The sequence below is a fragment of the Athene cunicularia genome (assembly GCF_003259725.1).
Source record: "Athene cunicularia isolate RWA chromosome 18 unlocalized genomic scaffold, athCun1 chr18_part1, whole genome shotgun sequence".
NCBI lineage: Eukaryota > Metazoa > Chordata > Aves > Strigiformes > Strigidae > Athene > Athene cunicularia.
This window is the reverse complement of record NW_020799123.1, coordinates 5,315,938-5,337,695: the sequence shown is the minus strand read 5'-3', so window position 1 is coordinate 5,337,695 and position 21,758 is coordinate 5,315,938. Positions and strand designations below refer to the sequence as shown.

General features: G+C 55.2%; 2 protein-coding genes across 8 annotated transcripts in view; both read right to left on the bottom strand.

Annotated features, from left to right (window-relative positions):
- Nucleotides 1-5,353, bottom strand: part of ST6GALNAC2 (ST6 N-acetylgalactosaminide alpha-2,6-sialyltransferase 2) — a 7,843-nt gene extending 2,490 nt beyond the window's left edge. The window contains exon 1 of the mRNA XM_026861272.1: nt 4,955-5,353. Coding sequence (XP_026717073.1) covers nt 4,955-5,079 — 125 coding nt within the window. The 5' untranslated portion in view covers nt 5,080-5,353. The remainder of the gene's footprint in view (nt 1-4,954) is intronic.
- Nucleotides 5,354-12,028: 6,675 nt separating this feature from the next.
- ST6GALNAC1 (ST6 N-acetylgalactosaminide alpha-2,6-sialyltransferase 1) overlaps nt 12,029-21,758 on the bottom strand; it is a 29,614-nt gene continuing 19,884 nt past the window's right edge. For 5 of the 7 annotated variants that reach the window (XM_026860867.1, XM_026860862.1, XM_026860865.1 and 2 more), the window contains 7 exons: nt 17,795-17,963; nt 17,427-17,598; nt 16,909-17,047; nt 16,452-16,555; nt 15,794-15,883; nt 14,571-14,670; nt 12,030-14,145 (listed from right to left, as the gene is read on the bottom strand). In XM_026860867.1, the coding sequence (XP_026716668.1) occupies nt 13,975-14,145; nt 14,571-14,670; nt 15,794-15,883; nt 16,452-16,555; nt 16,909-17,047; nt 17,427-17,598; nt 17,795-17,963 (945 nt within the window). In that variant the 3' untranslated portion in view covers nt 12,030-13,974. Of the gene's footprint in view, nt 14,146-14,570; nt 14,671-15,793; nt 15,884-16,451; nt 16,556-16,908; nt 17,048-17,426; nt 17,599-17,794; nt 17,964-21,758 lie in introns of all 7 variants that reach the window. The other 2 variants (XM_026860863.1, XM_026860864.1) reach the window with 1 other exon arrangement.

Genomic DNA, 21,758 nt, shown 5'->3' with positions numbered 1-21,758 from the left:
GCCCCGGCCTCCTGGGGGGGGGGGTGTGCTGGGGGCTGGGGCAGGCAGGGTCGCAGCCTGGCAAGCAGGAGGTGGGAGCCCACCGGAGGGGAACAGGCTCCCATTCATCCCCACACAGAAGGGCCCTTCAGAGCCCCCCCGGCACCGCCTCCAGCCCAGCCAGCAGGTGCTCAGGCCAGAAGCGGGGTATTGTGGAGGAGACAAGGGCCCCCTTGTTACAGGATCTCTGCTTGGGAGCCCAGGGACAGGTAGAGGCAGGTGGGGAGCGAAGCTCTGCCTCCCCCCCCGGCCCCCGCTGGCGCGACACTGCCCGGCACAGCGGGCATTGGGTTTCCGTCCCCACCATGGCCCCTGTCAACACCAGCAGCACCCTCAGCCCTGCCCGGGAGTGGATCCAGCCCCGTTTGTCACCTAAACCCTGCTCTGTGCCACCCCGGGGACACGGCACGACATGGAGGGGACAGCCCGGCACCTTGCCTGGGTGCTGGCACCAGGGGCTGCAGCATCTCCCCAGGCGTGGACTGGAGTCAGGGCCAAGAGGGCTTTAGTCTCAGCTCACTTCTTGCACCGTCCCAGCACTGCCAGCTCTGGGCAGGGGATGCTGAGGGCGAAGGTGCCCTCCCTGCACATGGGGCTGAGGGCAGGGCAGCTTTTTAAATCAAGCCAGTGCCTCGGTGTCCCATGAAAAGGCAGCTCCCCAGCAAGAGCTGCTGCCCTGCAGAGCCCCCACCATTCAGAACACACACACTCCAGCCCAGGGACAAGGTGCCTGGCTTGGCCCTGCCCCGTGGCCACATCCTGCCCCCGAACGCCTGCAAAGATCCATCCTGCTGCGTACAGTGCAGGAGCACTGGCACCAGAGCCAGGAGAGGGGTGGGGCACAGCACTGCCCCCCTTCCAGCTCCACCCTGACGGTCATCCCAGGAGCACCGGAGCTGGCAGAGAGGAGGGAGGACATATCCCAGGGAGAGTCCACCAAGCTGGGACTGTACCATCCCAGGGAGATGACAGAGCTGCAGCTTTCTGCAGGGCCTTTCTGGTGTTATCATTCCAAGCAGCTAAATAAACCCAGCCTGACCAAACTTCCCTTGGCTTGCGGACAGGAGCGGAGCTGCCCTGGCAGGGTCTGTGCACAGCAAGGCACCGGCTGGGAAAGGCCATCCAAAGGCTCTGTGAGACCTCGTGGTTACGCTGGAGGCGGCTCTTTCAGCCCATCACTGCGAGGTACAGGCATCACACCCGGGTCAGAGCAAAGCTCACCCGTGCAAGGGCCTCGCAACAGCTCCCAGGAGAGCTCCGTGTGCTGAGTCAGCTGGCTGCGGGCAGAGCCGGGGGATCCCCGGGAGCTCAGCCTCAGCGGCCGCCCCAGCCCTGCCTGCTTCCTCCACCTCCCGACGCGGGGGATCCCCGGCCCACGTGCCTCGCCGGCAGGAGCTTATCGAGGTTACGAGCACCCAAACGACAGACCAGGGACTGGAGAAACCTCCTGCTCCAGAGCCAGCTCCCGCAAAGCACTGAATTCCCTGCAACAGCAAACCCCGCTGCACGCAAAGCCCCCTGCTTGGCCACCCACCCTTTCTGTGGCTGCAGAGGCACAGCCCAGCACCGAACCCCAAACGCTGTTCCCCAACACACCACGCTCAGGGTCTTGCTGCCCGGGAGCTGCACAAAACCTGCCTCTCCCAGCCCTTCCCCACCAGGCTCATGAGCCCCAGCTGCACACCTCTGCCCACCCAGCCCCTCCTCAGCCCTCCAAACTCTCCCAGTCTTGTTTCTTAGTACAGACACTTCCCCTTCCCATCCCAGTGCCTGCAGGGTAAGGCAAAGAGCCAGGCACCATCAGTGGGAGGGTGCTGGGCTACATTCTGAGATTCCAGGGGTGCTGCGGGAGCGCTGTGGGCAGCGCAGGGGGCTCAGACCCAGCCGTGCTCAGGCTGGCTGGAAGGAGGTGGGCACAGGCAGCACAGCGGGTCAGCTCCCACCTCCACCTGTGGCCAGGCATGGTGCGTGGCACTCAGCCATCGCTTCTTCCGGGACTTGTGCTGACCTGATAAACTCAATCCCCATGTCACCACCTCCCTGCACTCACATCCCAGCTGTGGGTGCTGGAGGCAGCTCCCCAGCATCACTGCAGCCATCCTGGCTGGGGCCGCTGCCCAAACCCTGCTGGGGAGGGCGTGGGGCGTCAGGGCCCCCCCTGCCAGATGGCAGCTCAGCGGCACGCTGGGGAGCCGAACGCTTTGACGTCACCTGCCAGGATGTGGTGAAGCACCTCGTGATGCTTGGTTGACTCAGAAGATGACAACCCTCCCCAGGACCGGCCGATGCACAATAGGGCTCTGGGGAAGGAGTGGCCCATGGCTACCCAGGCACCAGCCACGGCAGCGGAGCCAGCCAGGCCTGGGTGCACTCTCTCACCACCGTGGCATTCACAAATATGACGTCTCTGGTCCGTGGCCACCCCTCGTTTCCGGAAGATAACACTATGTATGAGTGTTGTGAGCACACGCTCCAGCCTTATCTTCAGCAAACACTCCCAGGGTCCTGCAGAGCCATTTGAGGGAGCCGAAGCAGCAGCACAAAACCACTCTCAGAGGGTATTTGCTCCATCCCACCACAAAGCGCCGAGCTCCAGAAAGCATCTTTCCCCGGCGCAGAGCCAGAGTGGCACAGCGAGGCTGGGCCGAGCTCCACGCTCGTCCGTCTGCCTAATAATAAAGGCACAAGTGGTGCCAGCAGCTCGCCAGTGGGGTTTCAGGGAGATGGCCAGGCAGGGAGCGGGACAGGGCTGTGCCCAGTCAAACCCCAGGGGCTCCAGGGATTTGGCTCCCTGCAGCCCTGCTGACTGCGGGGTGGCCAGCTCTCTGCGGGGACAGTGGCATTTCACCCATCTCTGTAGGGTCCTCCACGCTGTCACCAGCTTTGCACTGAACTGGAGGGGAACTCGGCACTGCCGTGGCTATCTGGCCGAGGGTGGTTTGGTTCTGGCAGCAGCCAGCATCAATCGGGGGTTAGCTTCCCCCCAACCCCCTTCATCCCCCCAGTAAACCTACATGGAGACAGTGCTCACACAAACCTCCCCAGCGAAACATGGCTGCCTGTGCCAAGGCGTGAGCAGCCTGACCCACCCTTTCTGCCCCGACGGCAGGCAGAGTGGGAAACGCTCTGGAACGGTGTTGGCTGTGCCAAACGCCGCCTGTCCCGCCTTCACCTCCGGGCTCAGCCCCACAGCCGTCGGCAGGGCAGTGCCGATTCCTCCAGGTGCGTGGGTCAGGCTGGACAAGCAGCGGTCACAGGGCAGTGTGTTTGTAAACACGGAATCAGAGCGAATAGGACTCACTCTGGTTTGGGTCTAATTTTAGCAGATGGATTAAAGCCAAGAGGAAAAGCCTGGGAGAGCTTGGGAGCGCAGGTTATCTCCGTTACCTCGCCCTGGGCTTCTCTCTGGGGCTGGACAAGCTGAGCCTCGGTCCCATCAGTGGCGGGGCAGGAGCCCGGGCTGGCCCTGCAGCAGGGGGACCCGGGGCTGGGGCAGGTCCAGGCAGGGTTAGGCAGTGGCTGGCCTGATGTGGTGGGGAAACCCACTCCCAGCTCCCCTCCCATGGGTCTCCTCCGCATCCTGCTTCGGGAATGGGCACGGACTCTGTGCCAGGGCACAGCTGGTTTCTATTCCCAGCTCCAGCGTGGTCCTTGGGCACGTCCTACTGCCCTCATGGGCCTCAGTTTCCCCTCTTATGGACATTAAGCTCTGTGGGGAGCTGCTCCACAGCCATGCCCTTCCACCGGCACCACTGCCCACCCGGCACGGCCAAGGGTGAAAACAGACAAACTGCCCGGGCTACTGGGGATGCCTCTGCTTCGCAAGCCCAGCAGGAGAGGGGATCTCTGCCCTGGGCAGGACAGGAAGGGGCAAGGAGAGCCCCAAACTTCCAGCTGGGGAAGACAGAGCATCTGGAGCCCAGGGCAGCCCAGCCAGCTGCATCCCCAGCAACATCCAGCACAAATCTGGCTGTACTCAGCTCACCCCGTGCGGGACCGGCTCCAGTCCCCACAGCATCCTCCATTCCCGGGCAGCACCCAGGCAGCTGGGTTCTGTCGCATCGGCAGCACCCAAGAGCACCCAGCTGGAGGTGAGGGGCACCCATAGCACTCTCCTGGCACCTTACCTGGTGCTCGCAGGAGAGGAGGGTGGCTGGTCCTGCAGGCCAAGTGCTGGGCAGGCTCCCGCACACCCTGCCCGCTCAGCCCCACTCCCCAGGGCTCCATGGGGTGCCCCAGCACCCTCGCCTGCCTGGCACCGGGGGGAGTCAGGAAGGGGCTTGGGGAGATTGGAGGATGCAGGGAAGGCAGATGTGACCACGGAGGGGGAGATGCAAATTGCTGGAGCTTGGGAAACGCTGCAGCCCCCAGGAGTTTACAAGCCCGGGGGGGCAGTCCTGGGGATTTCAGCCGATCCCTGCAGTGGGGGGATCAGTGCAGCTCCACGGGGGCCAAACCTCCTCCCCAGCACAATCAGTCAGCTCCGATCCTAAATCAGCCCAACGGGGACACATGGGGCTCGCAGAGGGTCTGTCCGGCTGCAGAAGTGGGGGGTTTATCCTGCCGGGGGCTGAGCACCCTGAGCCTCAGCCATCCCTGGACCCAGCAATGGTTTCTTTGCACTGTGAGGAGCTGAACCCACGCGGGGACCCCTGCAGCCCCCCACGGCCCCGGGGTCCCACCCTGGGCACCCCTGAGCTCGGCTGGTGGCTGTGGGCAGGACCCGGTGCCCAGGACACCCGGGGGGGGCAGAGCACGTTTCTCAAAGCAGCCAACAACTGGGGGCACAGCTGGGATAACCTGCACCGAGGAGCCCACAGCGGCACCCCAGTTCCCCCTCTCCACGCCAGTGCACAGTACCTCATGCTGGATTTGCACATCCCTGTCTCCCACCCCCTCCCCGTCCCCACCTTACCTGGCTATGATCCTCTGGCTAGTGGTCGACTCCACCGTAGCGTAGTAGTGACCGTAGAGGAGCAGGGAGGATGTTAAACCTGCCAGGAGCAAAAGGCAGAGCCGTTTCCAGTGTGGGGACCCCATCCCGGGCACCGCAAGCGCTGGAGCAGCGCTGGCAGGCGGGAGCGTGGGAGCCCGCGCTGCCTGCACCGGGCACACCGCCGGCCCGCCGCTGCTGCCCGGGGCCCGGCAAACTTCCCGGCCCCTCTCCTCTCCTCTCCCAGCCCCGTGGGTGCAGACCCCGCTCTGGCCTGGCTCCGTCCTGCCCTGGGTGCCCAGCTGCACCTTGGAGCAGGCTGGGATATTCCTCCGAAGCGGTGGGAGGGAGGGTGTGAGCCGGAGGGAGGAGGCACCAGGCTGACTGGTTCAGACTTGCTGAGAAAAAAAGCACTTTTGAGCTGCTTTTTCTCCGAGCTGGGGATTAAACATTTACTCAGACCAGCAGGGAAATGCGCTTTTTTTGCCTCCTTTTCATGCCACCCACCTACCTACATCTCACAAAGCAGGGAGGTTCCCCCTTTCTCTAACTTTCTTGTTCGACTAAAACATGTGCTTTCACCACCGGCTGCTTCACAACTGGCAGCACGTACAGCCCACGCCAACACCCGGCGACCCCACGGCGCAGCCACCGCCGAGCGGAGCCGGAGGTGTCCACTCCTTGTTTTAAGTTTATCAGAAACTCCAGGCTCCAAAGTAAAGCCGAGCTCTGGCCCTGGGGTGCCCCATGGCAGCACCCCAGCACGCACCCGCACCGAGCTGCTCGCAGGCGAATGCGCTGCTGTGGGAGCAAACCCAGTGCAAATGGGGAGAAGTGTGTGTGGGGGACGCTGGTGGGAGTGCTGCCCCCGGGTCCCTCGGCTGCTTTCTGGCTCAACAGATCGCTCCCCCCACAACGCGGTTTTGCAGCAAACAAAACCGTTCGGGGCTTTGTGCCGAGTTCAACAAATAGTTTGGGCTGGGGGAAAGGAAAAACGGGTTTGGGGGGTTTCTGGGGAAATCCAAATGAAGCATTTTGAAATTTTTGGAAGGGAAGTGCTTCAGTTTCTTTTTTGAAAGATTATTTTGACATTACTTTAGTTAAACTCATCTAAAAAAAGAAAACAGCCCTGCGAACTAAAGGATATGCATACCAAAATGTTTGTTACAGCGGGGGAAGGGACTCAGCAAGGAAAACAAGGGTTTTCAGTTGATCTGCAGTGATTTTGGGAGGGGTTGGATTTTTAGGAACCCACCAGCCTTGGGGAGCAGCACCACAGTGAGCCCTGCTCCATCCAAACCCTCTGACCTGCACCCATAGCTCCCCGAGCACCTACATGTCACCCCAGGGTGTCCCTCACCTCCAGCCCCTCCCCAAATACCCGCTGTCATTGTTCAGACCCAGAAACGCGGGGCCAAACCCCATCCCCGCTCCCACCCGCACACCTCCAGGCCAGTGTATTCACGGCCCCATTTTCCCCAACACTCATCCCCCAGATCCAACCACCCCCCACTCCCAGGCCCCCCGTGCAGACATTGTTTCCAATGATGCCGCTCGTTCAAAGAAGGATAAACGCAAGAAATTATTCCATAGGAGTTTGTTCCAGTCTCTGTTTGCTTGTATTTCTGGAGGTCTCCCCGTTACCAGCCTCTGGGAATTTTGGCTGTGTGGGGATGGCAGCGCCCGGCCCCCACGAAGCGCCCAGGTTGTGCCGGTGGCCGTGCCCTGGCACAAACACGGGGGCAGGCCCGCGAGCCAAGGCTGGCAGTGGGGGCAGCACTGGCCTCGTTCCCCTGGAAGAGTGGACATTGGACCTGGGTCACACAAGGGGATGGCGGCTAGGACAGTTCGAAAGAAAATTTAGAGGGAGCAAACCCCGCTGTTGCACGGGGGCTGGGGAGCTGCAGCGGGCAGGCTTGGCTGGGCACGGGGCGTCTTGGGGAGGGCGAGAGCAGGCAAGAAGTGGGAAGAACAGGGCAGACCATCACTGCTTGGACACACAGAGGTGAAATCGGGTTTAAAGCTCAGCTGGAGCTAAAACTACAAAAGGAAGGGCAGGAAGGGGGAGTTAACAAGTATCCTGGTAGCAAATGGGCAGGTCAGAGAAATGGGGGTGACACTGATGGGAGAATTTGATGCTTTTTGCCTCCACCAGTAAAGCCAGTTCCCAGCCCCTGGGACTACCTGCGTTGTGTAGAAGACTCAGGGCCAGCAGAGGAGGGACGAGAGTCTGAGGTCCTGCTCAGAGGTCCCCCAGCCTGGAGTCTGTCCCCACCCTCTGTCACTCAGGGATTGTCCTTGTTCACTCTGAGCCCGTGGATTTTCCCCCTGCAACCCAGCGCCTCAGCTCATGTGCTCTTGACTGGCCCTTTGTTAATCACAGCTAATTATTACCAACTGTTCCAGTAAGTCACAAGGGACACAGCCAGGCTTGGCCCTGGAGGTGGACATCAGTCTGGAGCAAGCGGCCTGGGGAAAGTCAGGAATTTGCTGTTTGGAGACATTTATGGCCCTATTATGCAAATGCTGGTGAGTGGCAGCTTTGGTGCCCAGAGGGAGGGAGGAGCTGGTTTCTTCACACCGCTCTCATCTCTCTGTTTCCATGATATATGGTTTTCTACTGTTGGGATTTTTTTCAAAGGGGTGAAAATGAGATGCACAGCTCTTCATCTGCTCTACTTGTTTTGTGCTACAATGCATTTTGGCCCATGCCCCAAAATTAAGTGGTGCTTATTTAGAAGTTACATAAGTGTGAAAACCTTTTAGGATGATAGTTGCCAAATAAAGATTAGGAAAAGAACACAAAAGAAATTACAATGAAAGCCAGCAAGTTATCATTTTTAGCCTGGGCTTTTTATTCCAGTGATTACTTCTTGGAAACAAAACCCAAGCCTTCCACCTGGCTAGAGAAAGCGAGATGAAAATAAGCACATTTTGCACCAGCTAGCTGTTGGCCATGGGTCGGTGGAGGGAAGTCTTGTGGTCTTTGCTGTGATGAATTGTCCATCTGGGAGAACAAGATCTCCAAAAATCTCCTGGTGGATTTATAGATCCCAATTTGCTCAGCACAGGTCAGAGGTGCATTGAAAAAAGTGCCAAAAATCTGCTCATAGGAAATTTCCCTGAAATGCAAAGTCTGGCCTTAGGAACACGTTGCTGTGTCAGCCCCGCTGGAGAACGTGGGGCCATATGGCTGCCTGGGGAGGCAAGGCCATCGCATCATGAAAAATTCGTCAGCAGATGTCTGGGGAGGCTGACGCACAGCCCCTTCCCGACGGGGCGGGGAGAGCAGCGGGAGCCCCTCGGCCAAGCCTCCTCTCTCCAGGTTCCCTGCAGAGAGGGGGTCAGGCAGAGCCCCCGCCCACACTAACGCTGCCTGACAGTCTGTGCTTGGATGTTTAGGTGTCACTGCAACCAGGAGATGAGAGGGAAGTGAGCGCACGGAGGCTGCTCGGATGTGGGGACCCCGGCACCCCCGTGGTGGCAGCGCAGGGGCAGCTCCGCTGCGGGACAGGAGACGCCCAGGGCCGTGCTCAGCATCACCCCGCAGCAACCACAGCTCTGAGCGACGGGCTCTGCCCTCCTGCCTTGTGTACAACCCCCTGCTGCGGGTAGGGAAAGGGGCTCAAGGACGCAGCTCTGCATCGAAACTGAGCTGATGGGCCCCATCTTTGTGCCGGTGTGGCGCGATGGAGCGAGCCATGGGCTGAGGTGGCAGGTTGGGACCTCAGATGTGGTGGCAGTACGTCGCTTACCTTGGCTCACTCCCCTCAGAGCTGCCGGGGCCCAGCCCGTCTCTTATCGCAGAGTTGGCTGTGCATGGCAGAGCTGTTGGTCAGCCCTGGACCATCTGACCGGGGCTGAGATAAGCCAAACACACAGTCCGAAGGCCATCTCCTCTCCACCGGGCATGACGCAACCTGTGAGGCTCTGGAATGTGCCCTGGAGGGGTGCAGAGCTGGGAAACACCTTTGGGAAATGAGGGTGACAACGCAAACCGCTGCCTTCCCCTTTCTTGTGGGCTCGGGACTAGGCAGAGCAGATGTGGACTGATCCTGCCCTGTTCTTAGCAGCATAAAGAGTCCCTGAGGTCTGCTGAAACATGGGAGCCTCAGAGCCACATGGCCCAGAGGTCAGGCCAGGCTCTGTCCCCAAAGCACCGAGCTGGGGAGAGGGGACGTCGCCTCTGAGTGCAGGTGGGCGCCCACCCCTTGTCTGCCTGCACTGTCCTGACGCTGCGTGGCTGCTGTGGGTGGAGTGGAGGGAGCCTTGGGATGTCCTCAGGACTTAGCAAGTGTCTTTCCAGGATTTACCACCCCAAGGGCTGGGTCAGGCTGAGCTGAGAAAGCCCTGCAGCACCCAAGAGTCTTGCTGCTCAGCCTGGCAGAGGAGCCCAGAGTGCCCCAGCTCCTTGGCATGAGGAGCAGGGGCTGCTGCATGCCCAGGAGCTGTTTGCCTGCAGGGCCCTGCCCTGGCACCTGGAGAGGAGGGCTCGCTGCAGGGCAGGTGCTTGGAAGTCACCTGGTACTTTTTGCACAAGAAAGCCATGGGCTGATCCTTTATCTTGTTCTCCCTCCCCTATTATCAATAGTTTTTCTGGTCTGACTGGATTTCCCTGCTGCCACATCCCCAACAAAGTGAGAAGGTCCAACAGCAGAGGTGAGGAGGGTGAACCCCCCACCCCTGCGCCTTGAGGGCCTGCCCCAAACTTCTTTCTGCTTGGAAAACAGAAATAGCATCTGGTAAGTCACCAGCACAGAAGTTTTTGTGCTGACCTGGAGCCGACACACACCTCTGCTTCACTCCCATAGTGCCTGAACAGCTTGAGAGCAATGCATCGAGAGGGATCACCTGCTCCATGCTGGGAAGCCGGGCGCTAGTGTCCAGCTCTGGCTGCTCTGTGCCTGTTTCTTGTCTGGGAACAAGAAAGGCAAGGAATGACAATTTGGATGTGCCACCATGGCAGCAGGCTGCCTTGGAGCTATGCGTGCCACACGCAGTTGCTCTCTCTGGCACCTGGTTGGGTTTGGTCTTGGTTGCCAGCACTGGCAGGCACCCCACGCCCTGGGACACGGAGCCAGGCTCCACAGAGAGGGGTTGGGCTGACCCGAGGAGGGGGAGATGGGCTCTGCACCACCTGCTTGTCTCCAAGTGCCCATCCGCTTCCTCCTGCTTCAGCCCCAGCCCCCAGCTGAGGAGCTACATGCATATGAACATGCCCCTGCTTCTGCTAGACAGGAAAGCAGTCACACCGCAAAAAGGAAAGAGGTGGAAACCAAACAAAAGATTCGAAGCTCTGCCAGGAAGGTGACACCACAAGAGCTCCTGGGTGACAAGTGGGTTTGTTTTCCACAAACTGGCAGGGAATATTTAGATGTGGTTAACTCCTGGGGAACCCCAGGAGCAGTTGGGCGCAGCTGTAATAGTGGCTCATGGTACTCACCAACAGCTTCCCAAAAAAGCAGGGCTGACATGACAGCAGCTTCCAGACACGCTAAAGCACGGCTGGGTATTTCTTCCCCAAATCACATGTCTTTGTTTAAATCCAGCGGACCCTGGAGCTCCTGGCTGGCAATGGGGAAAGATGCTGCTGGTCACTGGCCCTGGGTTTCATGTCCATGCACGAGGAGGAGTTGCTGTGTCTGAGGCCTCCCTCAGGACATCAGACCCGATCCTGGCGCTGGTCCCTCCGTTTTTGCTGCCGTCAGTGCCAGGCCACCTTGCACCAGCCGAGGCTGCACCTTTGTGAACACTTCGTAGCTGCAGGAGTGGCACTTGTAGGTACCAAACCTCCTCTATGCATGCCCCTGTGTACCCCAAGGAGCTCCCGAGCCATAAATCCTTGGTGCAGGTGGGTGTTATAAAGTGAAGGACACCGGGGGACAATAGTCTGCTGGAGTGTGGGCAGCTGCAGGGCTGGGCAGGGCCCTTGGACACGCCTGGACCAAACCTGGATGTGCCAGCCACGGCACAATGTTGGCAGGTCCCTGACCAGGAGCTGCCACCTGGTGGCACTGGGACAATCCTGCTGGCCACGAGGATCTGGATGGGGACATGTGGGGCGATGCTATGCCATGGCACTGGCTGCTCTCAGCTGCACTGAGGAGGTTGGGGCTACTCTGGTACAGCCTGGCATTGCCACTTTCGCCCCGGGACACACACCCAGCCAAGGGACTCGCCCAAACCCCGAATCCTGGCTCTCACCCAGAGTGCTCCATCTGTAGCTGCCCCCCACAGCTTCTGCTACGCTGCTTTGTGCTGGAAACCGGCTGGGAAATGCCACCTCAAAACCCCTCGACTTCCCATGGCCGCTCCAGACCTGGAGCCGCAAGGTCTGGTGGCTCTGGTGAGGCACAGCTGGGCTTGTGCGCCACAGCCAGCCCACGGTGGGAGGGGATGTCTGGGTGCAGGGACAGGAGCAAAGCCAGGAGGTGAAGAGGGCAGCCAGGTCAAACCCCAGATGTGGGTTTGAGCCTGCTGGGAAACTCCAGGCAACAGCAAGGCCCTTCTCCAGCCAAGGTTATCCCTGATAGCATCAAACTATGCCAGCTGTGTTGAGAGGAAAGCCTGGAGGGAACAAGCTCTGCTGGTGGGGAAAGCCTCCTGGGAAGATTTCTTCCCTTGATTCTGGGAAGCCTCAACTGCACTGGGGGAAAGCACAGGCTGGGGGGTGCCAGCCCATCCCCACAAGCTTCCTTGCCCACCATGATCCCCTTGCTTGGCGGGACTCAGCCCCATCCTGCTTCCCAGAGGAGAGGGAAACAAAAGAGGAGGAGGGGGAAGGGAAGGGTCTAAGAGAAACTTCTTCCAACTTCTTGGGAAGAGAAAAGCCCTATTCAGGCAGGAAGAATACCCGTGGGGAGCTGGTCACTAAGCAACTCACAGCAATTTGGTACGGCCCGACACACGGGCAAGGAACAAAGCTGCCTCACTGCCCGCCGAGAGCCCAGCTGAGCCAGTGCTGAGCCGGGAGAGCCTGGGGACATGGGACACCAGCCATGCACAGCCACCGCGAGGGGCCGAGACACCCAGCAGGTGAATACTGTGGGAGTTTCTCCTCAGGCAGCTCTGGAGGGTGACAAGCCTCCATAGGACTTCTCCTCCACAGGAAGGCCATTTTTCTGTCAGGAAGGATTTCTGGTCTGCTCCAAAGCCCGTGGCCCCCCTTGGGCCTGGCATTCATGCAGGGCTACATACATCATTCCTAGCAGAGGCACAGGGCATCCGGATAACTCCCGGCTCCCACGGACACGGCGGCACTTGTATGGGCAGAGCAGCCAAACGCAGGCTGTGCCCTCTCCCAGATAAGTTGAGTTCTTAATTTAGATTATCAAGGGGGGGGTGGGGTGTCCTTTGCAAACAAGCTTAGTGAGACATGAGAAACTGCTTGGCTTCTCTGCAGCGCAAGGCAAAAAGGGACAAAGGAAATTAGGCCTCACAAACCCTGCTGACAATCCACGCTGAAATGCCTCCCTCGGAGACTGGGGGACCCTGGAGACACTGCTGCCCTCAACAGAAATGCTGCTCAAAAGGAAAACTGCTCGCAGGGAGAGCAGCTCCACTGGGAACAGTCAGTGTGCAGCTGGGCCCCAGTCCAGAGCCTGATGAGCCCGGGGAGATGCACTGGACGTGCCTGGACACTGGAAGTGGCTTTTTGCTTGCGTTGTGTCATGGGGAAACATCCAGCCCTTCATGCATTTGTCTCCAGCACCTGATATGCTTGGAGAGCAGCTGCTGGGACAAGAACAAACTCGCCAGGTGTTTACCCACTTCCTCAGGGAGGTGTTTGGCCAGCCCGGATCCCTGTCCTGCGATAGCAAGTGGGGATGCTCAGGTATGTCCACACAAGATGCAGAGCACCTGCAGATGGAGGAATTCTCATTAACAGTCTTGTTCTTTCCTGGCTTCATCAACCACTATCTCAGCCTTTAAGCAACTGCTTTGGACACACACTAAATAACCACAACCCACAGGGCTGCAATGAAAAATCAGCTTGGCCAAAGTAATGCCATTTATTTTGCTTGCAAAACCCTTTCAGAAGGGCAGCATGCTGCAGGCTTGCTGGCTGCGACCAGGCTCCTCTCAGCACGACGGTGGACAGGCACTCCAGCCAGCAGCAAGGACGGAGAGCATCCATCCCTCGACTTGGAGAGCTCCCACATCCCCTGGCAAGAGGGCAAACAGCGCTCCTGGCACAGCCGGGAGCCAAGCATGCCAAAGCTCAGCTAATCAAGGACTTGGCACACCAGGACCACAACACAGCATTCACATGTCCTGCAGCCAGGGAAGCCCCAGAGCAAGAGGCAATGCCCGCCACACCATGGAGAGCATTTACCTGCCCTCCAGCTGATGGTGGTGCTCCTTCAGAGGTGTCATGATGAGGCCACACTTGGAAGCAGAAGTGAGACTCATCCCCTCTCAAATTAGTCACTTGGAAGAGTCCAGACCATCCTTTTTATCTGCAGGGAGCAGAGTGAGAGCAGCACCTCCAGGAATTAACCTGAGACAGGACCTGCATGTCCATCTCCATCCACTGGCTGCTGAGGGAGCTTGCTTAGACAATACACCCAGCTCCAAGATGGGCACCACTGATGGAGAAGATCCACGCAGAACAGAAGTAGCCCCAGTCTGAGGAGCATCTCCTTGCACAGAGAGAAAACCTGGATAAAGATGCAGGACACTGGACCACATACTACCCAGATGCATCCTGGATTCTTCGCCCCCAACACCAGTGCCTACAGCCATCAGCAACAGTCTTGCAGCACAGCCAGATGGGACTTCTTTGTTAGCATGCTGCATTTTCTTGCTCTTCTTCTCCTGCCCTGTAGCATTTGCACATTCATAGAAACGTTGTGAGAGAATAGAAGACCTGAAGGAGGGAAGTGTCTTTGTGGGGATGAAATGTGCCTGGAAGTCCATAGCTAACCTTGGCTCTGGTGGTCCTCTTCCATTCCCAGTGAGGTGGTGTTGAGATTTCCCAGGCAATGGCCCTTCCAACACAATCAGGATCTCTGGTAAAGCTTCATGATATTCTCATCATGAAGCTTTTTCCACACCTGCTTCTCCAGGTTGAAGTCATGGTTAATGTAGAAAATCAGACGCTTCCAGTCCTTGTCATAGTAGTGATCCGAGTATTTCTCATGACCCTCTGTGATGTAGCCATAGGCACTCACCTGGAAAAGACCGAGGGCTCACTGGGGAGAGGTACCAAGGACAGAGGGAGCTAACTGACATACAGGACAGTTCCCAAACGGGGAGGGATCACAGGACAGGGATGCCAGTCAGGACTCCTCCTCCAGGTGACCCTGCATGGGGTTCCAGAAGGACCAGACCATGAACACTTGCTCCAGAGAACCTGCTGTCCTCTCACAGCCTCCTCGGGAGGCAGGATGGCTCTCAGGCCACAGCAGCTTCACAACTTCTATGTAAACTATTTCAGGGTTGTATCTCTTGTCTTCAATCTGCTCCTCCACAGCTGACAAGAACCCAAATACCCTCACAGCAGATGGTAGGCAAGGTTGGAGCCACCCCTGCTCTGCACTGTTATCCTTTCCCCACTTCCAGACAGTGCTGTGTACAAGAATCATTGTGCCCTTACCCGGTCACAGAGATGGAGGGCAGTCAGCAGCAGGAAGGCCCCTGTTGTGGGTCTGTACAGCCGCCAGTAGGGTTTTTCCAGATTTTTAGATTTTAAAAACCTGCAGCAGGAGAGCAGAAAGCAGACAGCAGTTGCTGGATGTGGTAGTTCAAGCCAGATACACCTGGTTCCCATGGCCTGTGTGGCATCTTCCCTCCTTGCAGCAGTTTGTGGCCATAGGAGACATTTCAGAGAAGCCATGAGTATGCACAAGGCCAGCCCAGAATGCTCCCTCACCTGCACTGCAACCTAAGCCCAGCTCTGCCCCAGCTTTATGCAAGTGGTAGGTCTTGAGGCAGAGGGGATGGATTAAAGGATTGAGCATGTTAAAGCCCACTCTTAAATCTGTCCTTTGCCTTGCAGTGCAGAAATGGCTTTGAAGTTCCCTGGTATATCCTGCTCCCCATCCATATTTAGGAGTGAAACGAGACATAGGAAAGGTGCAGAGGAGTGTCACAAAACCCGCTAGGAGCTGCAGTGTTTTACGCCAGCAGTTGTTAGGAAAGTAGGAGTCTACACCAGGAAAAAATAGCATTCAAGCCCTTTTGGCCTTGGAAAGGACCCAAGTCAGAGGGGAGATGGCAGAACGAGCCGGGAGGTGCAAGCCATCTGGCACTGCATTTGCCTTCTCTCAGAGAAGGCATAACTCAGCCCAAGAGACCGAAGGGTAAACGCAGCCACAGCCAAAGCACAGAACAGGAGCTGCTCTTCCTATATCTCTTGGTCATGTGTGGCCCACGATTGGTAGATCTTACTGTGAGAGTGTCCAGCAGGCTTGTGAAAAGGATTAGGGAGGCAGGGAGCAGCAGCCAGGCCAGGCAAACACGATGCTGAAGAAGCGCCTATTAGCATGTTTGAGTCAAGGAGGGATCTCGGGAGAGAAGGGCTGTTACAGAGCCCTCCTCCAAGGAAAGGGGAACATGAAAGGCTGGTCCTGAACTAGAGAACTATTGTGGCACTTTAGCAACACTCCTCCCACATCTAAAATTTCCATTTGCCCAAGACCTCTTCTGGATGCAGAAAGCCAAACTGCCCAAGACTACACACTGACAAATCTTACCCCAGTCTGCTGGTGTGGCTGAACTGCAGTTTCAAGGGAGTGAGCTGGAAGGAGAGAGCTCAGAGACAGAGATGGTGCTGGCCAGAAAAATTAACCCCATTAAAGCACATAACCCCCAGCTCACCTGTTTTTTGTGTATCTGAGGAAATCAGGGTGAACCACTAGGTATTTGTCCATTGTGAAATCTTCCTCAAATCTCTCCCGGGGCCTCTGCCTAAGGACAGGAATGGGAAGACTCAGGACAAGCTCCTGTATTTCATCACAGCTAGAAAGCATCAGCCCTGATGATCTTGGTGATAAGAGAAGAACCACAAACACTGTTAAGTTATTCTGCAGTATTTCCCAGGTTATGACAAAGCCTCCATAACCTGTGTGCATTGCAGATGAAGAGATCAGGAAGGAGAGGCAGCAACACGAGAGAGGAATATCAAAAGCATGTGTGTGTAGAGACAAGAATTGGTGAGACTAGGCCTTCACCCATGAATAGGCCACCATGTACAGACACCAGTCCAGACAATGGCATGTGTACGTCCCAGAGGACCACAGAGCTTTCTCTCCAAGCTCTGGCCATGCATCACTGGGAAGGAAGTGTATTGGTTGCAGCAGTGCTCAAAGCTGTGGAGGAAATAAGATATTTCTCCAGACAAATCTGTCAGGGGATGGAGGCTTTAATCTGGCTTTGCCCTGGCCTGCACCTCAGCAGGGCTGAGCACAGCAGAAAGGAAAAGGGCACAACAGAGCGCTGCTCTGAAGGGTGTAGAGGTGGGGCCACTTTGTTTTACCCATAGGCATTCAAGAATCCTTTTCTGATGTCCTTGTTCAACAGAAGAGCCTTCAGCCACTCATAGTCTCTAGCTCCTTCCAGGAAGTGAATGTATCTGACATGCTAAGAAAACAAGTGAGCATTAATGAACAGCACCAGAGAGACACGTTCTTTACAAAGCAAGCAGGCATCTAGGCTCACTGAGTTTCTCAGACACACATCTTCAGTCTGCAGCTTTTAACTATCCCACAGAAGCAAAATGGAGGTAGTATCTGATGTGCAGCTACTTCTACAAGCCAAAAGGTTGCAGCTTGCCACCGCAAATACTCCGAGCCAAGCCAATCCAGGTTTCCTCAGAAAGGGTAAAGTGTTAGCTCAGCCCCGTTTCTCCTCATGCCTGCAAGATTAGAACCAAAGGCCACAGACTAACACATCCCATCAAAGCTGTGCATGCATACAGCATAGACCTGACTTACTTTGCCCCGTGGGATGCTTCTGAACCCTCTGTGTCCCAAGATCTGGAGAGAGGACACTAGGGAGTAGGCTGTGAATCCATAAAAGTCGGTTTTTGTTCCCACATCTTTTTCATAACCTTTGATTACAGCCCCGCTTACCCTGTCCAAGGAAATTAAACAGAGGAGGACAGTCAGCAGGTGATCACTGAAAACCCCCGCATCCATGTTTATAACAGGAAAAGACAGCATTAGTCTGGAGAAAAGGAGGATTAAGCCCATTTTGAATTACAGCTCTTGATCTGCAGGAGAGCCCCTGCTTTGGAGATGGCTCTTCATGGCTCATCTGAGAACACAGGCTCTTTCTGTGTGCTTAGGAACTTTGCAATTCCCTTTTTTGGTTTTTCATCTCCTCCTGCCATCAGTCATTTTGGCACTTGGGAACCAGTGTAATACTAGAAGAGGTGAAGTTATCCAGCCATAATTATCTGCTAGCTGGAATAAGCTAGCTGTGTATCTTCTAAGAAGGAAGACTGCCTTACCGGAAGACGTAGTCATGGGAGTCAATCTCCTGGCCCATCCCAGAGTTATTCAGTATTCCTCCATTCCCCACGACAGCACAGCTGATGCACGTTGGCATGCTGCTGTTGCTGTTGGCCAGGAGCAGCTGCTGGTGGGGGTTCGGAGGCAGCAGGGACATGACCTCCTCCACCACTGTGAAGCAAACATGGTGGAGAGTTAGCATCAAGAGCCTTGGGGATGGACACAGTGAAACCACCACAGTTTCCACCACGAGATCCATCTAGCCTGATGCCTTTGTCAAGGAGATGCTGCAAACCTCCAGCTACTTGGCATAAGGTTTCTCTTGGGAGTTTGATGGTCCCATCCTGACATGCCCTGAGGGACTCACGTGAATAATTCAGCTCCATGAAGCCATATGGAGGTGCAAAATGCTCCAGGCGTTCCCACTCACTGTCATTGAAGTATCTCTTGTCTGTGAAGAGCATGATGTTGGGCAGGAAAAGACCTCGAAGCCAGTCAGACTTGGCAGCTTTGGCCTTCACTGATTCAGAGCAGGTCTTGAAAAACAAAAAGAAAACAATAAGGACTGATTAGCAAACCTGACTGAGTGCCAGTGCTTGCATGGCTGTGTGTGAGAGTATCGGAAAGCAGCACAGAATCTCCAGTGGTACATCATCCATTCCCCTCAGATCCCCATCACCATGGCCATCAGGCATCATTTCAGCACTACATCAACAACTACCTGGTGGAAAGTCACCTACAAGGAAGCCAGAGTGACTCCAGGTCTCTAAGACTTTCATCTTCAGAACAACAGGCCTGCAATGATCACATTTTACTGGCTCTGGCCTCATTATCTGTGATAGGTCTAACCTAAATGTACCAAATAAGGCTAGCAGTCCCCACTGGCAACGTGCCTCACAAGGTCCTGGACTCCGGGTGCACATGAGCAAACACATTGAGGAACATGTGATATGAGATCACCATTATCACTCCCTTCAAAGATAAGAAAAAGCATGCAAACAACTTGTTCAGCGTCATAAATGAATCACAAAAGAAGTGTGCAGCTGAGGAGGGAAAACAAACCAGCTTATCCTCTCTGACAAGAGGGGTATCATTGCAGCTGGCAGCAGTTAGGCTGTGCGTGCAGATGGAGAGCAAACAACTCCACTGCGCTGGATTTTCCACTCCATCAATTTGGGGTCTACTTTCTTAGACATCTTCTCCAAACACCTCCTGCAATACCTACTGAAAGACCAAACAGGAGACCAAGTGGAGCCACATGCCCAGCTCAAATCCCCAGCAATGACCAGGCTGCATGGCCAAAGCTTTGATGTGTGCTCCACAGCTCTCTGTTACAGGCAAGGATGACAATCCAGTCACAGCCTGAGAAGCCCACATTCTGCCTGTCACAACAGGAGTGCAACAAGAACAACACTGTGGAGGGTTTCATGTTGGCATCATTTCACTTGCAGCATATTTCATGTCCAGAGACAGGGACATTCCCTTCCTGCTCAAGCTGTACTTTGTACTGTCCAAGGTTTGGTACTTCTTGTGCCTCCACAGCTAGACTGGATCAATACCAGCAGAACTAGGGAAAAGTCTGATCATGTAGGAAATGAAGGAGGTGGGAATACTTCTAGTCACTCCGTGTGCAGAATAAGAGATCAGGTTTGGGAGCGAGACCCAACATGTGATGTCTGGATCCACATGTTCATTGAAGACCCTTCTGTGTGCATTTTCTCCTCTTTTCTGTACCGAGGAAGGGTTTTCCCTGCTCTCTCAGCTGTTCTGCACACCCAGATGCTCTGCAGCCTCAGTTACAGTGGAGGATGTCCCCAGCTTTCTGCTGTGAACTGTTGTCTCACATTCCTCTGCCAGCTTCTGCTCTGCACTTCTGAGATGGCTGCACGTGCTCTGCAGCTCATCAGATGAGATGAGAGCATCTGGCAGTTGACGAACAGGATCCTGGTGCCTAACCTCACTGTGTCTACAGGCGGTAACGCTGGGCAGGAGGGGTGAGGTACTGTCTCATGGGGCATACAAACTCTTAGCCATGTAATTCACCCACTCCCATTTGTATCCTGGGTGCCTCAAGACCATGAGGAGCCCAGGAAGAAGGATGCACATCCTGCATAAGACTGGATCATCTGCCAGGCCCTTCTGCTGTGACTCAGTAAGGCTGAGCCAGCACATGAGCTCAAGTGTTTAACAGCCAAGTTCCACATTTAATAGTCACAGATCTTTGGATTACAGAGGTATCTTTGGGGCCAGCTGCTCCTCTCAAGCAGCTCAATGCCACACTGAAGAGCACATCCCATCAGCAAAAGAATGGCTCACACTGCCAAAAGGGGCAACAGGGAAAAACATCAAAATACCACAAAGGGGAGAGCTCAAAAATAAACCATCAATACAGTAAAACTCATCCTAGGATTTTTTTTTCATCCCAGTTAATCTGCCTCTGCTCTCTGCATGTCTCCCAGGGCATTCTGGGCACCCTGGGGCTGGGGAATGGGATTAAATTTTTCAAGAGTAGCCTCTGTTCCACCGGGAGAGGTCTGAGAAGAACAACATGGTGCCTGCAGCTCTGACAATCCCCTGGAGCAACATTGACACTCCCCCTAATGCCACCAAAATGACACATGGCCATGGTGGAAGATTGTGGCACCAAGACTTTAAATAGGCAAATGGCTCCACTGAGCTAGAAGAGGTGCTCCTGTCCTCTGCTCACCTGCCTACTCCCTCCCTTCTCCCTGAGCACATGAGCAGTGCGTAAAGGCCACTTACACCCATGTATAAAGACCTTCCTCACTCTAGAGAGGCTTACCCACCTGTCCAAGCCTTCCAGCAACAAGGGAAAACTGCTCTGGGTAAGCTTTACAGAGAGTTATCAGCATAAAATGGGGGACAGAGACAGTACTGTGCACTACAACCTGCCCCATTTGCTTGCTGAGAATTTTCTTATAGTTTACAACTTTCCTAAAAGCCCTGGTCCTGGACCCAAGTAATTATGATGTGCTCAAACTTCATTTTAAATTAGTTTCAAACCCTCACAGCTACAGAAGAGAAAAACATGCTCAGAACAAGAGTTCAGTACAAAACAGAAAAGACAGTCTTTCAATTCCATGATTATTAAGACAACCTGATGGTAGGCACCAGACCTACCGTTTTGGAAGATCACATCAGTAATATGACCTACACAGGCAGAGGTGATCACGAGAACTAACCTACAGAACAACACTCCCAACAAACAGGATCCGTAAGAAAACTCTGAAGCTGTAGCTGTGCAAGTGCTACTGCGCTGACAGGTACATCTGTATCATTTGAGATTCTCATCTCCACCTCTACCAAAATACTTTACATGTCCTGAGCAGGTCTACAGTTGTTCCTATTTAACAAAGAGGAACAAAGCAAGACTTGCTGAATGCCAGCTCTGTTATGAATTATTTGCTCTGCTGTGATGAAGAATGAAAAAAAATCGTAGATAGCAACCCAGCATGCTGGAACCATCTGAGTTGTGAATCCCTGAGTGGGTAAAGTATCTGCTTGCTCACTGTGGGCGTCTACATGCAGGGTGGAAAAGGTGAATTGGCAACACCTGGGAAAGACTCTCCTTTTGTTGATAATAAACCACAAGAACAGTAAAAAAAGTTACTTTTTAACCATCATTTCTCCAATGGAGCACACATACACATAGTTGAATTTTTGCCAATATTGACAGAAAACCTTAAAAACGGGAACAGTCCCCACCCTACTGTCTCTGAAGCAGGCAGGTACATGCTTATCAATCCTCATCTAAATCTTTTTTTTGACCTTATTTTGACTTTAATACAAGCAACAAACAAAGCTTCTGTTCCTGTGCACTGAGACCCTCCTCCCCATCACCACCAGCATCATTCCTCACAGCCTAGCACAGCTCAAGCGTCACTGCTGCCCCACTGCTGCCAAAGCTTTCAACTTGCTTTGGTACATATGTGCTTGGGTGAACAGGCACACGGAAGCATTCCTACTCCTCTTCCCTCACCATGACCCTCTTTTCTTTCTCCATAAAATAAAGATTAAGGCAAATCTGAGGACTGTGATCCTGAGTCTTCATAGGAATGCAGATATTCAGTTTCTCAAGAGATTGGGTGAGAAATGCGATGCTGGTATGAAGACTGCCATTTAGTGCCAGTCACAAGACTAGGTGTGACCCAATTTACCGTAGGGTGCCATTCCACACAGAACGTACACACTTAAGTCCCCTATGCAATGTATCAAGGTGCCTAAGAGTGGGACCAACTTTTAGCACATCCAGGAGGAGAGAGATTTTCCCCAGCTTCTGATGCCCCTGAGCGCCAGAAAGGGCAGCTCGG